This window comes from Sitophilus oryzae, unplaced genomic scaffold, assembly GCF_002938485.1.
Source record: "Sitophilus oryzae breed Bouriz unplaced genomic scaffold, Soryzae_2.0 scaffold_119_pilon_pilon, whole genome shotgun sequence".
NCBI classification, from domain to species: domain Eukaryota; kingdom Metazoa; phylum Arthropoda; class Insecta; order Coleoptera; family Curculionidae; genus Sitophilus; species Sitophilus oryzae.
In genome coordinates, this window is record NW_022145837.1 from 2,869,610 (window position 1) to 2,896,020 (window position 26,411).

The 26,411-nt window shown below is 30.6% G+C and overlaps 2 protein-coding genes across 4 annotated transcripts; one reads left to right on the top strand and one right to left on the bottom strand.

The window, feature by feature from the left end:
• The first annotated feature begins 1,899 nt into the window (after positions 1-1,899).
• LOC115891923 (glucose 1,6-bisphosphate synthase-like) lies at positions 1,900-24,193 on the top strand. 3 transcript variants are annotated; one of them, XM_030912532.1, is made up of 10 exons: positions 1,900-2,506; positions 7,682-7,840; positions 7,901-8,069; positions 9,130-9,298; positions 10,998-11,353; positions 14,752-14,883; positions 14,939-15,147; positions 18,173-18,471; positions 22,082-22,308; positions 23,966-24,193. In XM_030912532.1, the coding sequence occupies exons 2-10, from the start codon at positions 7,699-7,701 to the stop codon at positions 24,066-24,068; spliced, it is 1,806 nt and encodes a 601-aa protein (XP_030768392.1). In that variant the 5' UTR covers positions 1,900-2,506; positions 7,682-7,698; the 3' UTR covers positions 24,069-24,193. The 3 variants fall into 3 exon arrangements, with proteins under 3 accessions (XP_030768392.1, XP_030768391.1, XP_030768393.1); XM_030912531.1 differs by lacking the exon at positions 1,900-2,506 and adding an exon at positions 4,415-4,555; XM_030912533.1 differs by lacking the exon at positions 1,900-2,506 and adding an exon at positions 4,700-4,746.
• LOC115891924 (ribonuclease P/MRP protein subunit POP5-like) lies at positions 2,513-3,404 on the bottom strand. Its single transcript, XM_030912534.1, has 2 exons — positions 3,048-3,404; positions 2,513-2,967 (listed from the first exon to the last, which is right to left on the bottom strand). The coding sequence occupies exons 1-2, from the start codon at positions 3,065-3,067 to the stop codon at positions 2,532-2,534; spliced, it is 456 nt and encodes a 151-aa protein (XP_030768394.1). The 5' UTR covers positions 3,068-3,404; the 3' UTR covers positions 2,513-2,531.
• Positions 24,194-26,411: the final 2,218 nt, after the last annotated feature.

Consider the following 26,411-nt stretch of genomic DNA (forward strand, 5'->3'; position numbering starts at 1 on the left):
AATTGCCTTATTCCTCTCAAAAACAGTAGATGAAATAGTACTTTAACCGCAAGGGCAGATTAAATGATACTTAAACAGCGAGGATATAGGTTAAAAACTTTATTTCTTCTCGCACGTTTTTTAATTGCTTCCATTTTTAAAAAAAATTGTATTCCTTTTCATAAGTTATTCGGGATTTAAATGGAAGTAGTTTGGATATGGCTTTTGTCGCCTCAGCCTGAATATCTGTTGGTAATTTACTTATTTCGTTTTGAGCCATTTCTGGCTGCAATTCAATCAGCAATCGACCTGAAAGAAAATAAAAAAATATTGACTCAAAACTTATTTGTCAAATTACATAGAAACCGACGCCAACCCAGCACAATAAAGAATATTTTTTTCTGCTCGTAATAAATTCCTTGAAATAATAATTTCTGAATATTTTTTAACACGTAACTCGCTATGGAACAAAATATTGTTTTGTACACGATGATAAAATTGCATTATCGCCTTGTATAAAAAATAACTATTAATGTTTGTAGGTTAATTTTAGTTAAAATACGCAGATTAAAGCTTTAAAATTATTTTTAGTTTTCTAATTAAGTTAAATTAAAATTTATTTAGGGAAGTAACTGTGACAACGCCGCTTCAGGAAGATTTGATTCTGTCAACTTAGGTTTAACAGTGTTGCTGCGCGGTGTTTGTGAGCTTTTGTGTTTTTCAACTAATTTTTACTGTTTTTGCAAAAGAACTGTTTGAAGTATTTTTAAATATATAAGATGGTTTGTCAATGCTTTGTTTGCAAAATGGTGGACCATTCTAGTCCCAAATTGATATTTTGACGGTAAGTTACGTAGCCTATTTTTAGCTTTAATAGTGGTGTACTTAATATTAGTTTAAAGTAGGACATTACCAAAAAAAGATTATTGAAAATAAAATTATAGTTATACGATTTCCATGGACTTCACATCTTGAATTCTCACGTACTATTACTATAACAGAAAATAATAATTATATTAACATTATATTATACAAGGTGAGTCTTAAATAAGTGCAAATATTTTAAGGGGTATTATATCTCGACCGCAGAAACATGATTATGCGTTTTTTTCGCGAAAAAAAATTGTTTTTACTTAAAAAACACAATTTTCTAATAATATGGCAACATAGGTAGTGGATTAAATTTACAAGAAAGAAAGCCCAGAAAAGATCCAGTGGCTCTCAAAATTTTACCAAAAAAATATATTTTTTTTGGACATTTTCAAAGCAAAATAACTCGGTTATTTTAGATTTATTTGAAAAACGGTAGAGAATATATGTTTCTTTTATCGAGATCTACCAACCCCGAAAATATTTGCACTTATTTAAGACTCATCACCTTGTATATTATAAATCAAAATTTAAATTACTATTTACGATCGTTGAAAAAAAAAACCGCATGCCACTTGTAAACCGAAAAGACAGAAATGCTCACGAAACTCAACAGCGTTGTCATATTAATTCAGCCACCACTTTTTAACTTATATAAAAGTGTTAAAATATGTATGTTTGTAAACAACTGGTGGTTTTATGAATGGAGTATTGTGTCTCTCCTTTAGTTAGATGTCTTTGTTATTTTCTATGATACATTTCTTTTTTTTTTATATGTATATTGTATTGTTAGGAGACGTTGATATTTTTTAAAAAGCAATATGAACATGGTGCCTTTATGTGTGAGGTGTGTTTTGAAATTAATGTTACTTACAGAGAAAATATAGACTGTTATAGGAACAAATTGTTATATTATACATAAAATTTTCGTTTATTTTATTGAAAATATTACAAAACTGTCAATGCATTCATTACAATAAATAAATTGTTTCTTTTTGGTAACTTATTTTATTTTTTACCAGGAAAATAACTTTTATATGTGTAAATATTTTAAATGTCAGTTTATTTCAACCCCAAAGACACGCCTATGTTTTTTTGCGAAAAAATACGAGTACATAAATTACTCTACAAGAAAAACCCCTTGGAAATATGAGATGTGAAGATATTCTTTTTAAGTTAAATAATGTACTTTTATGACAATGTGGCAACATAGGTAGGAAAAACACCAGAGAAAAACAAAAATTAACCGGCGGCCTTCAAAATCTTCTAAATAATTTTTAATTTGTTTGAAAAATAGAATTCTACTACCCACTCCTAAAAAACTTTTGCGTTAATTTAAGAATCATCCTGTATGTGCAATAAAACCACCCTCAAAAAAAACTTAATAAAAAAGTTGAAATACAACCAGTAAATCACAAAATTATATTAAAAAAATACATTATGCAACCAATTTAACACTAAATAACGTACAACCTTTGTATTGATTTACGCACGGTTGATTGTCTGCGTTAACATTTTTAATGATAAATATTTAAACATTCCAGAAAATTCTCATTTTTTCCTCTTAATTTCATGTAATTGTCACCACTAACATTTCCGTTTTACTAAAAACTATATTTTACCTTGATTTTTAAAGACATTTAAAGCAAATACACAGGTAAGTGAATTTTTCTCTTATTACTCTATTCCATGGATTTTAAAGCACTCTGGAAGTTATTAATCGCTTCTCTAACAGCCCTACGTTCCTCGGGAGTCTTTAATTTAACGCACACCTCCTCGAAAGCCTTTTCCTGGTACTGTTTAATAAAACAAAAACATTTTTTAATTGTCGCGCCGATGTATAATATTCTGACGTTCACATTTCGCGACCCTATCTTGTTAATGAAGGGTATACTGCTAGTTACGAGCTTGTGGGGTCCATGTCTCGCTCTAGCGATGGCTATTTTCGTGTATTCGTTGCAGTACTTTGCTGTGAAGCCGGCTTGAATCGAGGCCATACCAAAATCACCATGTAACTGCTCAATTTTATCTTTTATCACTTGCATAATTGCATCGGAGGAGAGTGTGAAATTTGAACTGTCTTTGGGGTCTCTCGGTTCGATTTGTAACACTATATATCTAGAAAGAAAATATATTCTAACTAATATCTCTGCTAATATCCATAGTTTGGGAATACAAGAACTTTAGAAATACCATACCTATTTTTTAGACGCACCATTTTTCTTTATAACATTTATATAATATGCGTTATTTCTATTCCATTTACTGTATTAATCAAACACGATTTGTTATTATAAATAATGTTTTAATTAATAATAAATAAGCAAACTATTCATAACCTAAAATTTTGCGGCTGTTTTTCTTGAGATGTGTGTTGGTGGTTGCCGTACTCCACATATTTGTTCAATATTTGAATTTTTAAAATTCAGGCAGATGAATATTAAAAAAGATAATAAATCTACAGCATTTTGTAATTTTCTGGTGTATCATTTCTTGAAAAAGTCATGTCTATAAATGCAATTCAGGACATACAAAAAATATTCTTGAATGTAATCAAAATTAAATGAATCCTGTTATTTTATTGATATTCTGTTGAAAAAATAAACAAATAAGTTAAGCAAAGAATAATAATAATACACATAGCTTTTAACTAAGATTAATGATGAAAATTTAGTTAACAGGTCACATTCACATGGGCTGTACTTTTAGACACCTGAATTATTCCTCTAGTATTCTGTGATTTGGATATTCGAGTAAAAATATAGAATATCCCATATTTTCAAAGAATAAGCTATATCAAATGTACTTGTTCCTTGTTACCTCGTATTTCTTATCAAAAAGTCATGTAATAATCTTCAATTTTTAATAATTCTATAGTAGGGGAGCTTAAGCTCGCTAAATAGAAATTTATAAGAGCATCAAGGGGACTTAAAGATTAATTTTAGTTGGGAACATAAACGCGTGCCCCCATTATACAGGGTGAGTCAGAAATAAGAGCAAACATTTTCTGGAGTGGTAGATCTCGATAGAAGAAACATAGGTATGTTCTCTTTACCGTTTTCCAAATAAATCCAAAATAATAACCGAGTTATTGAAGATTGAACATTTAAAAAAATGATTTATTTTTAAAAAAAATTGAGAACCACTGTATCTTTTCGGGGTTTTGTTTCTTGTAAGTTTGCAGTACATTGTATGTGTGTATTTTTCAGTACATTAACTGAAATTACCGTACGGTTGGCAACCCTGCTGTTACTGCTTTGTTACAAGTGGTGCAATGTTTCCCACTTTATTTTATTCTGCCACGTCTTTGGTATGTCCCAAAATATCGGCTTAGGCTCACCTACTATTATTTCTCAATGTAGGACCCCCTTGGGAGAAAAAAAAAACATTATCTTGTCTTATAGATTTGCAATTGCGCAAATTTGAACTATACATATAATTGATTTTAGTAGATATAGAATGACGTACTTTTATTTACACATAAAGTTTCCATGAAAGATATATCGAAATAGTTTGAAAAAATAATAATAAAGAAAAGTTATTATCAGTGATGTGTGTTACTTAATCTTTTTTATTTGCATAATTTTGAACGGAGATTATTATTGACGAGTGTTTTTAGTGTTTGTCTTTATCAGAAAACAGCATAGTTTTAGTGCAGACGTATCGGTATAAAGTTTAAAAAAAATGGTGGAAATTATTGGCTCAGGTGAAACAAATTATTTAACTTTGGCAAATTTAAACATACTTAAAACATATTACATTTCGTATTGTATCATATTTATTCTATATCAATATATTTTTTGTTTCTTTAATACAGGGTGGTCCGAATTGTATTCTGTATTGTATATTGTTGTAACTGTATTCCGGAAACTTCGACAGCATATTCTACAGATAAAAGTAAGTAAAAAAGTTCGTATAAATTTGTGTCCTAAAATGCTTCGTTTCGGAGATTTGGGAAGTACAGGATGTTGAAGATGTTGAAGTTTCATCTTTATTTCGATTTTTTCCAAATAATTTCTGAAGTAACGTCAATACTTGGATGAGGTAATGGTGTGGATCCGGTGGCTGACCTTGAAACGAGTTTTTGCTGCATATAGTCACAGACACTACGCATGCGCACATCTTCGATGTTGCCAGATTGCAAGTTATTTTGAAATTATTTTCAGTACAAAAAACAAATATGTGCTTTTCAGTGTTTTTTGTCAATATATAGCGTATGATCGAAAAAACGGCGTCCAGTTGACTGGGAAATGACGATTGAGGACATTTCCCATATAAAATGACATCGATCTTCATTTCAAGTCATCGCTGACGCTATTTTTTTCAATCATAGTACGCGGTATATTATTTATATTATTATTTTAATATTTTGCACAACACGTGAACGCTTATATTATGTATTTTCATAGTCAATAAAATTAAATAGAAATAAAACTCTAGATTCCTATAATTAATCTAATTGCTCTAGATTATTATGCTACGTTTAAAAAGTGCTTTTTTTAAAAATTCGGGAAATTAAAAGGGATATGTCCAAGTTTTTTCTTTTTTTTAAATTTTTAAATGCTGTAGCTCCATGTCATGTTCATAATAGTTTTTTTTACATTCCATCAAAACTACGGAGGCCTTAAAAAACCTTTTAGCCTCCGTAATTAAAATTGTAGAATCAGCTTCAGCAACATTAACAGTTACCTTGTTTAATTCTGCTTATACATATATTGCATTAATTTTTCTGCTACCTTAAGATCTCTCTATTCTTACACCTAATTTATGTGATTTTCTTAGTATAATATGATTTATAAACCATATTTTTCCTAATGGAAGGACGGAATAGGATATGCAAAATTAAGATATTTTAACATTTATTTTCCAGAAAAAGCATAATATAGTACCGTATGATCGAAAAAAAAACAGCGTCCAGTTGGCTTGAAAATGACGATCGATGACATTTCCCATATAATTTTACATATAAAATGACAGCGATCTTCATTTCATAGCCATCTTTGACGCCGTTTTTATTCGATCATACGGTAATAGATAAGACATAACAAATATTATAAGAAAGATCTTAATATAAATCACAAACTAAGTCTTAATTTGGTCTTGTATAAACACAGGTATAAAACTAATAAGATCAAAACTCAACCTTCACCATATTGTCAAGATTTGGCATTATAGGAAACAAGAAATTACAGTAAATTAAGAAAAGAATATCAAAGTACACGATAATAAATACTGTAATGTATTGTACGACACAAACCATCTCCCTTCTAAAGAGAAAAAGATAAAACATAAAGCTTATTTTAGTCTTATCAACACACTCTTTGATAAAATATATGTCTAAAACTGCTATTAATCCACTAACTTGATATTTCTAAGAAATTATGATACAAACATTATAATCAAAGTATATTATATTAGTAACATTATAGGTAAAATGTTACCTCTATCTCCCATTGACGTGTATTGTTCTATAAGACTCGTCAATGGTAGTATTTCAAAACATCAATACATATAATCAAAACTATTGTTGCCTGTAAATAACTAGAAATTAAATAACTTGAAAGAAATAAAATAATTCTAATAAGTTTAAAACCATTAAGAAAAAATCCGTAAATGAAAATTTTTAATTCTAATGTAAATATATAAATAAATGTTATTATTATTACAATTTTATATATTCATAATACTTTAATTTCACAATCTTCATTATCCTTCTTACCTTAAATTTGGATATCAAGTTAAATCTGAAATTATAAAATTAATTATAGAATTTGTATTATTATTGATTAACACTTTAAAAAAAATTTCAACTACAAATAATTCGAAAATAAACTGCAATTTGGCAACATCGACGATGTGCGCTTGCGTAGTATCGATGATCAAATGCAGCAAATATGGGCTTCAAGGTCAGCCACCGGATCCACACCATTACCTACCCTTGGATGAAAATTGGTGTCTGTGGGTTTCTGGATATGAGAAATTTGATTTTGATGTCAATATGACTCCTACTTGTAGGAGGCGTCACCTACGTATTTTTTAACTGTTTGAAGAGTAATAACTTTTCATCCGTACCTGTATTACATTATTGAGTAAAACATTATACATTTCCGACGTTTTTTACGTAAAAAAGATCTCTTGACAAAAATCGCTACGTGTAATGGTTCTTAAGATATTTGGAATTGAAATAATCAGTAGGTACATGCTTTAATTGGTACATGTTATATCATTGACAAAAATTAAATATCTTGACTATATATACAGGGCGTCAAAAATTGTGTATTGTCATGGTGTGTGTGGCGACATCTGTGCCAGAGAAGCGAATTACCGCAACGTATATTAACGGTTTGGTCATTGATTGAGACGCCATCTCTTAGTCAAGTAGAAAAGCGAGTTCTAACCAGGCAGCAGAATTTACTGGTAGATTGCAGAAGGGTATCGGAAACTTACAGATAATTTTCGAACGTTACAGAAACAGCTGCTATAGGATATATAAAAAGCCCGCGCTCGGCAGTTGAGCTAGTTTGAAGTTTGAAAATACGGTTGTTTTAAATTGTGAATCGTGGCAATTTGGCGAATGATTCTTTTAAATAGTTAATTGTGTATTGTAATCAGTATACACTGTGTGTATATAGTAAGAAAATAAAATATTAACATAAGTTCAGAAATTATTAAACAAAATCAAGATAGAAATGAAACATCTACACCCTGTATCTCCGAAACTAAGCACTTTAAAACATACATTTATACCTTATTTATACGAACTTTATTACAAATTTTTATCTGTCGCACAAGCTGCTGAAGTTTCCCGAACACATATAAAATTAATTTTTAGCAAAGGAAGATCAAAAAATGGCCGGTGATTTGAACCAAAAAGTGGAGGAGTGGTTACGATGGGACAAGAACCCGAAAACCAGGGACGAAATAAAAAAATTAGCCGACCAAAATCAGACAAAAGACTTGGAAAAAATTCTGATGAAAAGAGTGGCGTTTGGTACAGATTTTTTATCGGTTTTGTGTATTTTTTTATTGTTTTTTCGTGATTTTTGTATAGGTACGGCGGGTTTGAGAGGTAAAATGGCCGCGGGATATGCGTGCATGAATGATCTGGTGATAATACAAACGGCTCAGGGTTTTTTGAAGTACCTAGAACAAAACAGGGCTGCTGCTTTAAAGGCCGAGGGCCTTGTGATTGGGTACGATGGGAGGCATAACAGCAAAAGGTAAAATTATTATTTAAAGAGATAAAAAAAAATAGTATATTGAAAAATTGATTTTTATTTAAAATCTGAGCTACATTGGTATAGAAAACCACACATAGTTTGAAAGAGCATTTAAATAGGTTGTTGCATTTGAAATAACAAAGTTTTTTTTAAATACATATTTAAAAATAGATCAGCAATTTTTGGTACCCTTGCATAAATTTAAGGAAGCAGTAACATTTTTTAGTAAAGTTTATTTCTCTACCTTTAAACTCAGCACATGAATTAATTCTGAAATGTAATGTACAGGGTGTTCTGTTCTATTGTAGCATGCATATTTAAATATCTTAAAAACCAAAGATTTTAAGCATATTTAACCCTCACAATAAATGTCTTTTTTTAGGCCCAATAATCTAAAAACTAAATAAAATACCGGGTGTTCCATAAGAAAAAATATAACTTTGGTATGGATATTAGTTCTGAAACATCCTGTATATTTCAAAATATTTTTAAAATGTGCACATTTCCTCCCCACACATACCCATAAAATATTTTGTTTCTACATCATTCCGTTTTCGTATAATCAACCGAGGTGAATGAGGTGCGCCCTGTATAGTAATACTTATAGAATATTAGGTTCTAGGCAAACTATACTATTTTGCATTTAATTTAATGAATATATTGAATAATCTCTCCAAAAAAGTCCTATGGCTATTTCGCCACTGTAAGAAAATCTACAAAATAAAATAGTTGTTTTTTGTAAACACTGCTGCGATAATCCAACGGAGACTAATTGTCAGCAGTGGCTTACTTATAAACAAATTTGTCTAACGGACAAAAAAATCCTTAACGTTTCGGAAAGTATATCTCTTTCCGTCGTCGGAAGCAAAAAAAATACGAAGAACAATGAAAAAAAAACCTATTTTATCTAAATGCAACTATTCGAGAACACTTTGTTTTTTTTAAACAGATACGTCTACAAAAACCGTTGACGTTCTGTTAAAATGACATTATATCAAGTTAAACATTATAGACATTTTTTATATTGAATAATGTTTTTATTTTATTTTAATAATAACAGGTGGGCTCAGCTGACGACTACCATTTTTGTTACCGCCGGCTATAAAGTCAGACTGTTTGGAGATTACGCTATAACGCCGTTTATTCCGTTTTCTGTCAAAAAATACGGATGCGCGAGCGGTGTCATGGTTACTGCGTCACACAATCCTAAAGATGACAATGGCTATAAGGTAATACTAAAATTGATAAAATAATATAATATAATAATTTTCCCAATCAGCTCGATATATTGATGATGTTGCCAGTATTACTCATCGAACAATACTACTCTGTTATATTAATCAATTAAGGCCGCGTAAACAAACATAACATATACCGGGTGTAGGAAATCCCATGTAAATTTTAATGGGGTCAATTATTGGCTTCCCTAATTATTTTAGAGAATAATTCTATTTAGGTTTATTGAAGAGCACTAAAACCCACATTCAAAAGAATAACTTTAGATATTTTTGATTAGCCCGTTTACGAGTTATCGCCGATTTCTTTTTAAATATTTCTCCTTTCTTATGGCTCTGTATTTACTTATGAGCACCAGTCAAGGTAATTGATAACTAACTGTCAAATGAAGTTGTCATTTAATAGTACCTAAATTAATAAGTTATTGAATATTGTAATAATACTATAATTAACCTTGTAATTGATTACATTATTTTACATTAATTCATATTAATTTGTATTTATAAATACATCTTTAAGATTTCCGATGTAGGAGTGAGTTTTCAATAATAATAAAGCACTAAATAGGTAAATTTCTGAAATGACAACTTCATTTGACAGTTATCTTTTACCTTGATTGGTGCTCATAAGTAAATACAGGGCCATAAGAAAGGAGAAATATTTAAAAAGAAATCGGGCGATAACTCGTAAACGAGCTAATCAAAAATATCTAAAGTTATTCTTTTGAATGTGGGTTTTAGTGCTACCGTAAAATGGGGGGAATAGAAACATAGTGGTGAATAGAAACAAAATTTCTGAAAAAAATCAAATCACGATTAAAAATATTCAAAGTAAAAAGAGTCGACATATCTAATTTTTCTATCATTGGTAATACACAATAAAATGTAAAAACTATATTTTTATCTGTGGCAGCACTGTTTCAGTCAATCCGCTGATCAATAAATGTGAGATCGATTTATCACCTATTTTGTATGGCGCGAAACTTTATAAATAAAATATTTACTTTTAAAGTAATACATAAGCTGGTACATGTAAGTTGTTATATTATATGTATTGTTAATTATTGTTAAACCTACTTAAATATGTAATAATTTACTGTTTCTAATCACCTTGTTGGAAATAGAATAGATAAAAACCTTAACATCAATGTGTGTTTCTATTCTCCCGAATAGCAGGTGAATAGAAACACAAATGTTATTTTTATTTAATATTTATATGCATATTTTTCAAAAATCAAATTATACGTATACGCAAAGAACAAACAAAGACCCATGTTTTAAAATATTCGGGAAAATAATATCACATTTTTATCAACCGGTATATCGCTAATAGCCTACGAAACTGTTTCTATTCACCCCATTTTACGGTATTCAATAAACCAAAATAGAATTATTCTCTAAAATAATTAAGGAAGCCAATAATTGCCCCATTAAAATTTACATGGGATTTCCTATGTCCCGTCCGACGATGCAACACCCTGTATAGTTAAGTACCATAATTTTTAAAATTCATTGTGTGTTTTTATAGTTAGACGTAGATAAAAGATTGTGCAATACACGCGAGTTAACTCCATTAAGTACTTGTGTGGTTACACAACTCGTGTTACGCACTCGTGCGACTTTCACACGCGTATCTTTATGATGCTGTTAACTCATTTGTATCGTAAATATCTATTAAGTGTCTTAATTGAAGGTTTACGACTGTAACGGAGCTCAAATTGTCCCTCCCTGCGACAGAATGATCCAGAACAGCATTATGGAAAACCTGGAACCCAAAGACTCTTCCTGGAAAGTAGAAATATTGCAAAATCACCCTCTCGTAATAGATCCGATGAAGGACGCTTTGGACAGCTACTTAAAAACGGTTATTCAGGACATGATTCATCCAGACTACATCGAATGCAACAAGAAAGTCGGTTTGACGTTTACCTACACTCCACTACACGGGACGGGGTATATGCCCGTGGAAAAAGTGGTGCAGGTGGTTGGGATCAAGATTGCTACAGTTCCGGAACAGAAGGAACCTGATCCGGATTTTCCAACAGTCAAGTAAGATATTTGATATTTTACTAGGTAATCTTACTTAAGGTGTATTCCGTTGCTTACCTTGGTTATGGTTTTATGTTCCGTTTCTATCGGTTTCCTGAAAGTTTTCTTATTACGGAACACGGTTCCTGAAAAATTCGGTTATAACTGTCACTAAATTAACCAGCACGAGAAGGCTGGTTTTTCTGGTTGCGAAACAACTAAATAGACTGACTTTTTAGGACCATTTGAACTTATCATGCAGCCATTGTTTCTTAAAGTCAGGAACATTTAAAGAAAACATGAAAAACAAGACAACAAGTAATCGTGAATGTTTTGTAAACTATAAAAATATAAATATAGCTTTTGAATAACGGTCTAGATAAAGCATCTAGCTCATTTACCAGCTCAGAATTAGAAAAATTCAGACCAATAATCAACGAGAATATTCGTATAATTTAATAAAATCACTGTAAATCACTATAAATAATAAATTGTTTGTAATTGAGTTGTAATTTCTGTATTGTTAATCCGGTAAATGATGGTGATCAACAATTGTGATTGATTAAAATTTTATTTTGAGATGAAAATTTTGTTAATTACTAATATAATTAAAAAAATGAAACAATATTTTGAGAATTTCAACAGTGCCTTCTATTAAAAGATCAGCCTGGTGGCGGACTTTTGTTTACTTCATCAGCTGTACATACTTAGATATTGGGTTAGATTCCGTTTCATATTTTGTCGGTTGATTTTTGGTTTTAACTCTTTGATTTTTGGTATTATTTATTATTGTAGTACAAAAAACTAATTATTTTGGTGTTTAAGTGACATAAACTACTACCAGATATATGGTCACTCTCGGTTTCGCATAAAAAAATAGAAAAATTGAAAAATTACACGTTGTGTAAGTGATTTAACCTAAAAGTGCATACATTTTTTACTTATCGTGATTTTTGTGTGTGTTGTTTAAGACTCTAACAATTCATCAATAAAGCTTAAGTGGAGTGTGCTTTTGGTGCTATGCCTCATCTTTGTTGTGTTTCTGGTGGAAAGGATAGTTATACTAGGCAGCCTAAAGTGTCCGGAAGAGCAAGAAAAGTGGGTACGAGTTATAAATCAACAGAATCCTATTGAAAATATCTTTAATAAATTTAAAAATAATATTCTCCCATGATGGTATTAATGAAAACTGGACAATTATATTTATTTTATTCATATTATGGAATCTCCACTCCAAATGTTGTTGGTTCAGCTTCGATAGATTCAAACACGTAAGTAGGTATTATGATCTAGGGAAAAATAAAGAATATGTGTATTAAAGATCATGAAATCGATTATTATTTTGAGTTCAAATTTTAAAAAAGATTTTTGTAAAGACAAGACTGATACAGTTTAAAAGAAGAATGTGTTTTGTTTGATAATATATAATGTATGTCAAGCATAAAATATATTTGTTCAGTAATTTTTAATGAATAGTGTTGATTATTTATAATACCAAATTAATATCAAATATTTATGTGATGGCTGAATACAATATGAATAAAATAACAATAAAATTGGTATATTTGCATAATACAAAATTAAGTTTTAAGAATAAAGGTGTTACTAAAAATACTAAGAAATTCATATTTCTTTGTTTTAATTGGTCTAATGTTATTTACATTTTACGTAAGAATTATACCGTATCATCGAAAAAAATCGGCGTCTAGTTGGCTTGGAAATGAACATCGATGACATTCCCTAAATAACTGTACACATAAAATAATTAACTAGAATTTTACAATCTTGGAAAATTTGATATTCTTGAACCTTGTTTCTAAATATTCTAAATTTTTTGATTTTCTTGGGATTTAGGTTCGGGAAAAACGCTGATTAAGTTTTCATTTGGTTTTTCATTATTTTTATTTGGTTTAAAAAAAAACGTTTCGGCTAACATTATAGCCTTCATCAGTGTTGTGTCATATGAAAAAAATAGTGTCGAATATAATCCAAAAAATTACATATAGAATATTCACACCACGCACAATGTTTACTGCGTACTCCATAGTCAATGTAGATAATTTTAGTGTTAAGAATAATAATTTTAAAAAATATGTGGTCATCTTTTGATAAGTTTATATTAGTTTATTAATTGCAGTAAACATTATGAGGTGTGAATTATATTGTATATGTAATTTTTTGGATTATATTCGACACTATTTTTCTCATATGACACAACACTAATGAAGACTATAGTTAGCCGAAACGTTTTTTTAAACCAAATAAAAATAATGAAAACCCAAATGAAAACTTAAATCAGCGTTTTTCCCAAACCTAAAAATCCCAAGAAAATCAAAAATTTTAGAATAATTTTACATATAAAATGCCAGCGATCTTCATTTCATAGCCATCGCTGACGCCTTTTTTTAGATAATATTGTATTATTTGTAAATATAAGTTTTCTAACATTGATACTTGCAAAATATACATGTAAATTTTGTGAATGCAAATAATAATACATCACTAGTAGATATTGAATGTTTTTTGTTAAAATATATCGATTTTCAAACCCCAAAATTTAAAATATATTTACATTTTACCCATTATCTTATGTACCTATACATTATTTGTACATTGTAAAACATTTGCTGCATTTGTATGGTTCATAGTTTATTTGCCAAATTATTTATTACTATAAATAGGTATATATGTTGTAGTTATTAACTGTATATTATATATATTTCATGTAAACTATATCATTTTTAAAATACAAACCAAAAATCTGAGGAATAATTATGTTTTCCATGTATTCTACAACATATTTATTAATCCGTTATATCTAACTAGCGTGACGTCATAAATCTCGCCCGTAGGCTGATCTTTTAATAGAAGGCACTGATTTGAATAATGATGACAAGACAAGTGACATCTGTCTAAAAAACACAGCGATTTAGAGTGACAATTTGGTTGTCTAAAATTTAGAGGGACAATTTTGATTAAGCAAAAAAAATACATATTCTATGAGTTTACTGGTTGCCTAACGATTAACATTAATCTAAAAATAAATATCCAACATGAACATGAATAATGAACAAAGCATTTAAACAAAAACAGACCATAGACTGCACAAAACAAGTCGGTTAGTAGCAGTTAGTTAGTATTAGTCAGAGAAATATATGTAGTAGTATTTTGGTTTAATGGCCACAGCTATTCGGCCGGGTAATAGAATTATCGTTTTTTTAACAAAAATTAAAAAAAAAACATTATAAAATTATGAAGCTAGAATAGTATACGGTTTTATATTAACTCTAATTTTTTCGAAGTCTATAAAAAGCATTCATAAAAAATATATATCTTTCAAATCCTTGAATTTAATACCTGTTAGTAAGAACTTTCACTTCAAATATGCGCAGATAGTGCACATACATTTTTTTTCTTAGATTTCCCAACCCCGAAGAAGGCAAGAGCAGTTTGGACCTGTCCTTCAAACACGCAGCACTGAATAACTCGTCTGTCATTCTAGCCAACGATCCTGACGCTGACAGGTTCGCTGTGGCCGAAAAAAACAACAAGTAAGCACAAAAATCTATTTTTCTTCATATTAATAATAATTTCCGTTATTTCTAGGACAGGCGAATGGAAAATATTCACTGGAAACGAACTGGGCGCCCTCTTCGGTTACTGGACCTTCCAGACTTACAAAAAATTCAAACCGAACGCTCCCGTGAATAAAGTTTACATGATTGCCAGCACTGTCAGCTCGATGATACTGAAAACTATGGCCAAGCGTGAAGGATTCAATTTCGTTGACACTCTGACTGGATTCAAATGGATTGGTAAGAACCTTTCAATCTCCTATGCCTCAATCTATCAAAAACTAAAGTTTTGTCATATAAAAGTACTATACAACATTTTGTACTTAATAACACCACTATTGACGTGGTGGAAATTCTTAGGACTTGTTGTAGACAACTCGTTAAAATGGGACTTGCACATCAAAGAAACCAAGCGCTGCCTGTTTTGTGCTAAGATCAGTTTCTAAGGAATTTAACTTATCAACCTCTAGAATAGTCCATTATACCCTTTTTGAGTCGCATCTTCGTTATGCCCTTCCATTCTGGGGTACTTGCTGCGCAACAAAATTTGATCGTATTTTCAAACTTCAAAAGAGAGCAGTTCGATATTTATTGGGATTGAACAGTAGAACTCACTGGCAGAATTTCTTTAAACATTTCAAAATACTGCCTTTTCCTTCTTTATTCGTTTTTGAATCCGTTTGCTTAATCCGCAAGCACATATCTGCTATTCCCGAAAGGCCATCTCAGAACTATCCTCTTAGGAATGCGGAGCACGATCTTTATCTGCCAACCCCGAGCTCAGAACTAGTTAAAGGCTCAATACTGTCAATGAAATGTCAAAGAAATGTACAATCATCTGCCTTTGAATATCAAGTCGCTTTCATTCTTTCCCGCATTTCGCAAAGCTCTGAAATCATACTTACTGGAGAGAGCCCTATATGCGGCGAACGATTTTTTTGTTGATATTTAATCATGAACAATTTTGAATTTTAAAATTTTGATCATCTCACACACTGGTCAAAGATCTAGTATTTAATATTTTATAACTCTTACATGATTATATCCATTTACAATTTTCCTATTGTAAAATTTTATTGAAACGCCTTTTTTGTGTTCTGCAATATCCATGTATGTGTTATTTGTAATTTTAATGACGTATTATTTTAATAACTACCAACATTATTTATTCACAACGTAAAATAAAACAACAAATTATTGAGTCTGCCCATGTCTACCCTACTTCATATTTTTACACCGGAATTTACGTCGGACATTTTAGAGTCCCGTCGCGGTCAATCTTAGATTTTTGATATGCTCCTTTGATATATTTTAATTCCTTACTGTCTTAACATATTCCACAGGGTGTTTCAAACTTTCAACTAAATACCAACATTTTGTTTTCCCTCGTATAATTGACAGACCGGAAGTTTCATTTTTAATTTAGAAAGAGGTATTAAACAGCCAAATAATTTGGTTGCAATAATAATATTGCTTAAAAAATCATCGAAAGCGGCTCACTAGAATAACAGTTATTTTTTATACAAGTCGATAAAACAAAAATTTTTTCCATAGAGAGTTACGTTTTGAAAAATATTCAGAAATTATTATTTCAAGGAATTTATCACGAGTAGAAAAAATATTGTGCTGGGTTGGTGTTGGTATCTATGTAATTTGACAAATAAATAAAGCTGTCTCTTTAGTTGTCAGTTTTGAGTCAATATTTTTTAATTCTCTTTCGTGTCGATTGCTGATTGAATTGGAGCCAGAAATGGCTCAAAACGAATTAAGTAAATTACCAACAGATATTCAGGTTGAGACGGCAAACGCCATATCCAAACTACTTCCATTTAGAGGTGGGAATTCTAGTTCCTTGGGAGGAACTAGTTCCTTAGTTCTAGTTTCTCCAGAGGAATAGTTCCTTGAACTTGGTCTTTAGTTCACAGTAGTTCCCGACTAACATTGACATCCCCCTTGCTTGCTAATGCGTTTCGTTGTCAGTCAGAACTATTCACAGTATGATCTGTATAATTTTTATAATGTACGGAGATATAACAAGTCGTGTAATTGTGTATGTTAAAAACATATAGGTAAGTTTTATTGCAGATAAAAAAAATAAAAAAAACTCAAATCAGAATTTAAAAAACTATATCATAAATCAATTGGAGCAAATATTACAAAAAATTTACGAAAAATTGCATTTTTCCTCATTTCAAGCTTTTTGTTTTTGTCTAAAAATTCAGAATATCTACTTTGTTTTATAAGATATTTCTTAATTTTAGGGACCTAAATTGAAACGTTCCCATAAAATATTTAAAAAACAAACTAAAAATCAAAAACAGCATCAACGACAATTTTCTGTGATAATTACGCCGCGCCGGCTATGGCAATAGACAAGGCCGAATCCATCGTCGTCGCCTTGTATTATATTTCGGATCTGCCGACTGAATAGATTCCCGTGAACTAGTCTTTTAATAGTTCCTCTATGTCCGGATCCGATAACATACGGCTGGCACTCCCCACGCCTGCCTAACATCAATCGCGCTGGCTGATCCATACGTAAACTAGTCTTTTATTTAGTTCCTCTAGTTCCTTTAGGTCCGGATCCGATAACATACGGCATACGGCTGGCACTCGCCACTCCTGCCTAGTATCGATAGCGCTGGCCCGATCCGTTCGTACGTAAACTAGTCTATTTAGTTTAGTCTCTGGTTTAGTTCCTCTAGGTCCGGATCCGATAACGTACGGCTGGCACTCCCCACTCCTGCCTACCATTGGGCTACGCGCGCTAGCCGATCCGTCGCCGTCGCATATTATTCTGTATTCTGTATTATTCGGTCCTGTGATCGAGACTGTTCTCGATCCCGGAATAGGTTCTGAGGAACTAGTTCTTTGAGAAACCAGGAATTAGTTCCTTTCATTCCGGGATCGGAATAGTTCATTGGAACTAGTTCGTTCACGAACTACACACCTCTACTTCCATTTAAATCCCGAATAACTTACGAAAAGGAATATAAACATTTTCAAAAATGGAAGCAATTAAAAAACGTGCCAGAAGAAATAAAGTTTTTAACCTATTCTCGCTGTTAAAGTATCATTTAATCTACTCTTGCAGTTAAAGTACTATTTTATCTACTATTTTTGATCTATAAGGCAATTTTAACAGTTACTATGGAAAAAAAATATTAAACTTTAAAATACATCAAAATTTTAAGGTGCTTGTTTTTCGTATAATTTATTATTTTCAATAAAAGTTTCTGATTATAAGCATTTTGTCAAAATTCAGGTAACAAGGCTTTGCAACTGGAAAAAGAAGGCTTCGACGTCATTCTATGCTTCGAGGAAGCTATCGGTTTCATGTGCAACAGCAAAGTAACCGACAAGGATGGCGTGTCTGCCTTGGCTCTTTTTTCCTGTCTAGTTTCACAGCTTTACGGGAACGGGCAACAGATCGTGGACAAACTGACCGAAATCTACGATTACTACGGATTCCACATGTCGAATAATTCGTACTACTTTTGTCACGAACCTCCCAAGATCACAGCGATCTTTAAAAGGATCAGAAATTTTGGAGGAAAGGATAAAGTAAGTGACTATCTTACCCAGATTAAATTTTTTCCCAGAAATATGTGTGAGTATATTAAGGGGTGGCAGATCTGGCCAAAAGAGACATATGGTAATCGCAAAACATTTTCCGATGCACGTCATCAATCATATCGACATTGACATAACAGTCAATAAACCTGACTAAATGAAATTTTGGCAAAAATGTTTAAATTTGATGTGTAATTTAAGATACCGAGCAGCTCTTCATTTTACTTTATAGAGCAAATGACTGTAACAGATATTTTATTTAGATTAATGCCCGGACCCCATTAGCCAACATGCTACGCCACGCGATGCCATGCTACCCCACGTCATGTAGATCAGTGCGTATGTTTTTCCATTTAATTACATCTATTGCGTGCACACTAGGCAACATGCCACGCCATCCGACGCTATAACACGCTATGACACGTGTGATGGTCGATACGACGCACAGTGCTTCGAACATATGGCTCTAGAGGACAAAAATGCAAAACTTCTCTTTTATTGTAGGCAATTTATTCAAACTAGGTTTATTTGACACAAATGATGAGTACTCTCATTGTACTAAATGATGATGTTCTTAGTCCCACGTTTATGAAAAAAAATCTTATAAATAATAAAAATGTTGGAGCTCTGTTCCATCTAAGGAAATAATAATTTATAGTATGAAAACGGTGTAAGTATTAAATAAATCCCTGTGATAAAAAAGAATTGAAATAACATTAAAACATGATTCCTACAATATAACCCTAATATAAGATAAAAATGTTTTTCTTTAATGAAAAAGAAACATTAATGTTATATTTAATTAAAAAAAACTTAAGATACTATAAATTTACTTTAGAACAACAAAATGCATAGATCGTAACTACTTTGATTCAGAAGAATCACTGCTGACAGAATCTTCCAAATTTATAGTATCCAAATCACAGGTAGATGAAGTATCCTTACATATAAGATATTTCTATACATCATTTTCTAATATGTTACTTTTTCGTGTTGTTACTGTTCTTTTTGTTGGTATGAGGGGTTCGGATATTAATGGTTACATCTTTAGTAGACCATATCCATATATTATTTTTTCCATTTCTTGGGTATGAGGTTTTATAATAAATTGAAATATGGAAACTTTTTTTATGCGACGTTTCGCTCCAACATAGTGGGCTTTTTCAGGCACAAGTGGTGTCTCATTTGACTGGAAGGTTCATCAATATCTAATATAGAACACATTTTTTGAAATACAAATAATTTTGAGTTCTTGTCCTTATGATCAAGCCAAGTATTAACCAGATCGGCATTGCTTATCAATTTTACTCCATCTGAAAAGTATTATAAAATAAAGTTCGTCGCAAGCAGACGCAGGTGAACTATACAAAAATTAAAAGTGTTTGAATATGACAACAAAAATATTCAATAAATACGATATGTTTTGATATATTTTTTTTAAATGCCTTTTTGAAGTTTGAAAACGTAAAATTTTTATTCCCATTTAAGAATCATCTTAAAAAATAAATAAAAACTAAACAATCACGAACTTGTTTAGAAATAAATTTAAAGTACATACCTTGTTTAACAATATACATAGTGGCTTTCTATTAAGTACCTACCGTTTAACTCCATAATATACAGAACTACTATGAATGTTATTTTTTTCACTGATAAGATAATGGTCGCAAAATTTATTCTTAGTGAAAATATTTGCTAACAAAAAACGCTGTTTATGAAAAATAATATACAGGATGGTTGAACATTGCTATAAGTATAAAATTACATATTCAGATATTAGTAAATTTTAACTTTTTTTTTTCGATTTTTGTTCATGGGACGAAGCACTGTGCGGCGTGTTGTTCCCCGCTTGCCTCTCTAGTCCCGCAGCTATCTGCTTTTGTAATCGATGTAGGAATGTCCCAAAAATAAATTAAATCGATATTTTGAATCGACTCAACATCGGATATAACAAGATAGATCCAGAGAAAGCCGGCAACAAAAGATTGATTTAATAATATCGATATTCGATTCTGAATATACTGGTGTACTGGTATTATGATTATAATCTAATATCGGTATGTGTATCGATACTCCTAGTACTTTGGTAACCTTACTAATAACGTTTTTAACTCTAATAAAAATTTCAGACAATTATCGTAATCACAAAACATTCCCCTTTAGAACTTTTTCATTAATGGCCTAATAAATTTCATTAATAAGCGGGAGTAAAAGCCCAACCGCCCGAACAAACACTAGAGGCGCCACCGGTCATCAAACGGTGTAAAAATTGCGAAAATTTAATCATCTAATTCTGACACAAGGGGTCGCGCTTAACTTTTTCAATTTTAATTCAATATTCATTGTTTTCAAACTAGATTATTAGACTTTGTTGTATTTTGTGAATGTATAAATGTTTTCTTAGTATAATATCTAAAATGTCATTTTGATAACAAGTTAGTTATTGTCAAAAGTAGTTAAAATCATTTTAAAATATTAAAATTTACAAGTTATAATTATATATTTTATATTATTTCCACAACAAACACATAATAGTACAGCGTAATGTTGGTATGCAGGTCCAAAACAAAAAGTGCCGTTATATTTTTCAGTTTTCGTTGTCAGCCGCGGAAGTTTCAATGATTTTAGTGTTGTCGGATATTTTTATTTTTGAAATAGAAATATTGCGTTTGGATTGCAAAACTAAAAGTGGAAGTTTTATTGCAATGTAAGTAAGCGTTTGTCCATTTTATATTTTACTTTTTTCATACCTACGACAAATACATACACTGAAATTTTATAATTCGTTTTATTTAAAAAAAAATGTTAGAACACAAGCTTGTAATCGTGTAATTGACATAATTGTTATGTAATATATTCCATTTAAACGTAATATATTACTTTACAATTAAAAAAATGTAAATTTAAAAAATATATTAAAAATATATACAGGCATTAATTGAAATTTTTTGAGTGCGAACAAACACGAGAGGCGCTTTATTATTTACTTTAATTTCTTAACATGACAGACGAAGTTCTAAAGGGGGATGTTTTGTGATCGTAATGTCAGTCATTATTTTGTATAATATCGTGTTGTTGTTGAATCTTTGTGAGTAATTCTATTTTTTTGCCTATTTTCATAGTCTTTTTTTAAAAATTGCACTTTTAAACACAAACAGTTCTAACTAATTAAATTTTCGAGTTTTTGTATTGCATTTCTTGAAATTGTGTGTTGAAAATATACCGAAGCATTTAAACAGTTCAACCCCTCTCACGGATACCCCGTAGCTACAGAACGGACAGACGTACAGTAAGTAAAATAAGCTATAAAACAAATAAATCAATTAATTACTAAAATATTAGTTATTAAATTAAAAATAAAACGCAAAACTCTTTAAAAAATGATATAATAAATATATTGTTTGTCAATTTTAAATTAAGATTCATCTCATAAATCCATCACAATCTGGCAGCGCTGTCGCCATCGCTTGTTACTCAAAGTTGATCACGTGCATCGGAAATTGTTTTGCGATTACCGTACTAGTTAAAATACTTGCACTTATTTCTGGGACACCCTGTATATTAGTGTATTAATTAACGAATAAAATATGTTTTCTTTCAGTATCCTTCAGGAATTCTCAACAACAAATATAAAATCGTGTCGATCCGCGATCTGACAACGGGGTACGACAACAGTCAACCTGGCAACAGGGCGATTTTGCCAGTGTCGTGCCAATCGGAAATGATCACGTTTGTTTTTGACAACGGTCTCTTTATAACCTTGAGAACCAGCGGTACCGAACCGAAAGTTAAGTATTATTCCGAACTCTGTATGAGTCCTGATGTTAAGTAAGTATTATTTTACTTTTTATTCACTTCCTAGCTACAGTACATACCCAAGAACGGTAATCTAATAGGATTGCTCATCCTCATAAGACGTACGTTCGCCTCTTCCCGCGCTTCAGCTGACAGTTGTGACGTCATTGTAGTCCTTGTTATGGTAGTGTGTATTATAGGTTGCCTATGGTAAACTAATAAAAATAACAGCTGAGAAATTTTGAGTTAATTATTTTGTCGATTTTAAATGTGAAAAGGGTGCTTTTAAAGATTTTAGAGCTATAGAGTTTATAGATACGTTCATTTTGTGTTGTGGATTGTGACTAAGTGCTTACTAAGTGTCTACGATATTGTTTATTATTATTTTAAAGCAAAATATGTAAGTACTCTAAAAAGAATGCCTGCAAAAGGTGATACTGGGAACTAGTGTTCATAAAAATGCATAATGCGAATATTTAATACGATTTATACAGTTAATTTTCTATACTGCATACATATAAGGTGTTTAAATAAATAAACTAAATAATTAATGTTTTGCATACGGCAACCAATAATACACACACTGTCATGACAAGGACTACAATGACGTCACAAAGCGAAGAGTTTTCGCATGTACCTGGTACTACCAGCTCTGCGAAATAGAACAAGTAGTTTTTCAAAGGAACGCTTATCAGGAAGATTGCTATTTGGATATTTTTGAGCATAAGCCCTCGAGGCCAAGAAGCAATTTTCCTCACAAAATAAAATCACTAGTAACATATCCATTCGTTCCGGCAGCAGATACCTACTGCTTTATTTTTCTTTATGAAATAATGAATACTTACTTATTAAACTATTGTAGACAAATCTTAGTAAACTGTGATAAATTATAAATAATAATGTCTATAAATTAATGTTGACTTTGAAAATAGTTACTAACTGTCACTAAAAAATTGTCATGGCGACACCAGCCATCTTGATTGCAATTTTATTTAAAAATCGCTTTTTATTCAAAATCTGAGCTAGATAGGTATAGGAAAGCCTAATATACTTTTAAAGAGCATTTGAATCTGCTTCGATTTATTTTAAAAAATACAGGATGTTGCATTTAAAATAACGAAGTTTTTATATAAAATAAATTCTTACAATAGATCAGCAATTTTTGATACCCCTGTATAAATTTAAGGAAGGAATACTATTTTTCAGTAAAGTTTATTTCTCTACCTTTAAACTCAGCACAAGAATTAATTCTGAAAAGTAATGTACAGGGTGTTAATAATATTGTAGCTTGCAAATTTAAATATCTTTAAATATCTCAAAAACCAAAGATTTTAAACATATTTAACCCTTATAATAAATGCCTTTTTTTGGGCCCAAGAATCCAAAAATGAAATAAAATACCGGGTGTTCCATAAGAAAAAATATAACTTTGGTATGTATCTTAGTTCTGACACACCCTGTACATATGAAAATAATTTTAAATTGTGCCATATTGCCTCCCCACATATACTCATAAAAAAATTTGTTTCTACATCTTTCCGTTTTCGTATAATCAACCGAGGCGAATGAGGTGCGCCACACTGTATATTCAAAGCTTTTACATCATACCTTTTTAAATTTGTCATTATCCTCTTACTATCAAAAAATAAAGATTTGCTACTAAAGTTAATGATTTATTTTCTGTTTTTAGAGACAAAGCAGTAGTTGAATCGACTTTAAACGAAATGGTTGCTGCCATATGCCAGGAGTTCTTTGAACCAGACAAGAACGGACTTATTCCACAAACGCGTTAAAGAAAGCACGAAAACGACATTCCACTTTTTATATGATCTGAATTAATTTATTCTACACACTAAATTCAACAATGTTCCTTGTAATTTATTAACTATTAAATTATTCGTAACTTTAAGAACTTTTATTGTTAGTATTTAATATATTCAAATGCAAAAAAACGCAACAACCCCCATTTTGGATTTTAGGTTCCTGTTCTAAAATTGTTTTGAATAAAATAAAACAACTTGGATTTTTTGGGGCGTTTGACTTTTTTTGTTTATTATTCATAATAACAACACATATATAGTAACATATATATTTTGGTGAACAAATAATTATTTTAGTAATGGGATTTTCCGTTTACAATGTGTTTCCATCATCTCGTCGATCGCATATGTACAAAATACAGGGCGTTCTATTTTTTTCGGTAGCTTTTCGAAGTGAAATAGATATTTACCCTGTATATTATTATGTCAGGGCGAGTCTTTTTTATTTGGAAAATATTACGTTATCGTACAGGGTCATCATAAAAAAACAAATCTAAAAAAACTACAAATGAGATTAAAACATTTTTCTTCGCAAGTATCACCCTGTATACCGTTACGTGACTTTTACCCTTGATGAACGAGCTACCGCAATAGAACACCCTGTATATAACAGTAAGGATATAAACAGTTACAGTAAAAAACGCTTGAGTGGTAAAAAATCGCCAAAAACTTAATTAAACAAAAAATATAAATATATTTTTTTTAATATTCGACATCTTCTTGAACATTGTTATGAGTAAGTATATAAATTTTTTAATACAATTGCACAGTTTTAGCACATTTTTTTTTAGATCATTAACGTAAACTGTCAAAATAAAAAGAACTCAAAAAACCTGAAGAAAAAATTAGTAAGTTATTCCTTATTTCAATTTTACTTGCTTTAAAATCCTCTTGAGTTCTTTATGTTTTTAAGTTTACATTAATTCACGTTTAACAAAATATAATATAACAAAAAAACAACAGACATATGGGTTATAAGCCTAGTTGTAGTAAATAATGCTATTTTCCTCTACCTAAACCCTAGGTATACATAATCACAGATCTAAAAAATTTTACTAATGATTAATATAAGTGGCATCATCCAAAAAACAAACATAATATTACAATAGTTCATTTTACTTAAGAAAAAATAAAATATTTTGTACATAACACAGTTTCGGTGAAAATCTGAAAATTACATCAACGTGGCAACGTCGATTTTTTAGACGTCAGTTCCAGTGGCGTACAAGATATTTATATTTTTTTTAAGAAAAATATCCGATGACTTTTTATTAAATTTATTTTATACAGCGCGTTAAATAAAACAAATAAATATAACAATTAAAGATACTTAGATAAGTATTTTCTTTATATATACACACTTACAATCAATTAATTGGTTATATACATTTAAACTTTTAATTATTGAGACGTTTTAGGTAGTTTTTTCTATACATTAAGTGTCTTTTTTTCACGTATTCCGGTTTTTTCCTGACCACGCTATATATGTTACGTTATTTTAATCTTTTACAAGCTAGGGTATTTACAGAGATCACAATTAAGTATTACGTACAAACGTTAATTGTATTATTATTATTATTACCTTACATATTAAAGGTTGTAATGTACGGGAAAGAACATTTAACTTTTTTTCTTTAGTTCTAAAAGGGTTGGTTTTTTATGTTTCATTCAAATTCATCAGGGTATTATTATAGTCTTTTTAGTTCAATGTGGATAACAATGTAGTTGCAGAGTTCTGTAATGTCTGATAAGGTAATGAAGAAAGATTAAGTAAGTTTTTTTACAAAAAAATGTTGAATTTTTTTTTTTGAAATTTTTCTGGAAAATCAAAAAAAAATTTAGTGCTACAGATTCATTCTCCTGAAAGTTCTTCACAGTGTATCGAGACATTCCCATGTTGCCACTTCCTACGTTACCTACATTTTGAATATTTGTGTGTTTATAGTAGTAGTGGGAACTATCGAATGAATACTATCGAAACATTCGATAGTTGCAATTCATTCGAATAATTCGATAGTTAGTAAGAAAACATTCGTTGAAAACTATTCGAATAAAAATTATCGAATAGATCCGTCATCTGCCTTGAAATATTGTATTCTAGTAATTCGGCAGCAAAAACCATTCATTTATAAAATTCATTCATTTATAAAATTCATTCATTTATAAAATTCATTCATTTATGAAATTCATTTATTCGTCAGGATCGATTATAATAAAATATTAACTGAATTTTAGTTGTCGGCCGGCGACGTAGGTTTTTTTCCGAGAAAGCGGTCGGTGGCAATGCCATGAAAGAAGCCGGCATCTTTGATTTTT

Excerpts from the sequence above, each read along its gene's own strand:
- LOC115891923 (XM_030912531.1), top strand. The coding sequence starts at position 4,534 with ATGGTGGAAATTATTGGCTCAG. Across the intron at positions 15,148-18,172 it reads GACTGGATTCAAATGGATTG|GTAACAAGGCTTTGCAACTG; the intron begins GTAAGAACCTTT and ends GTCAAAATTCAG. Across the intron at positions 22,309-23,965 it reads TGTATGAGTCCTGATGTTAA|AGACAAAGCAGTAGTTGAAT; the intron begins GTAAGTATTATT and ends TTCTGTTTTTAG.
- LOC115891924 (XM_030912534.1), bottom strand. The coding sequence starts at position 3,067 with ATGGTGCGTCTAAAAAATAG. Across the intron at positions 2,968-3,047 it reads ATGGTGCGTCTAAAAAATAG|ATATATAGTGTTACAAATCG; the intron begins GTATGGTATTTC and ends TTTTCTTTCTAG.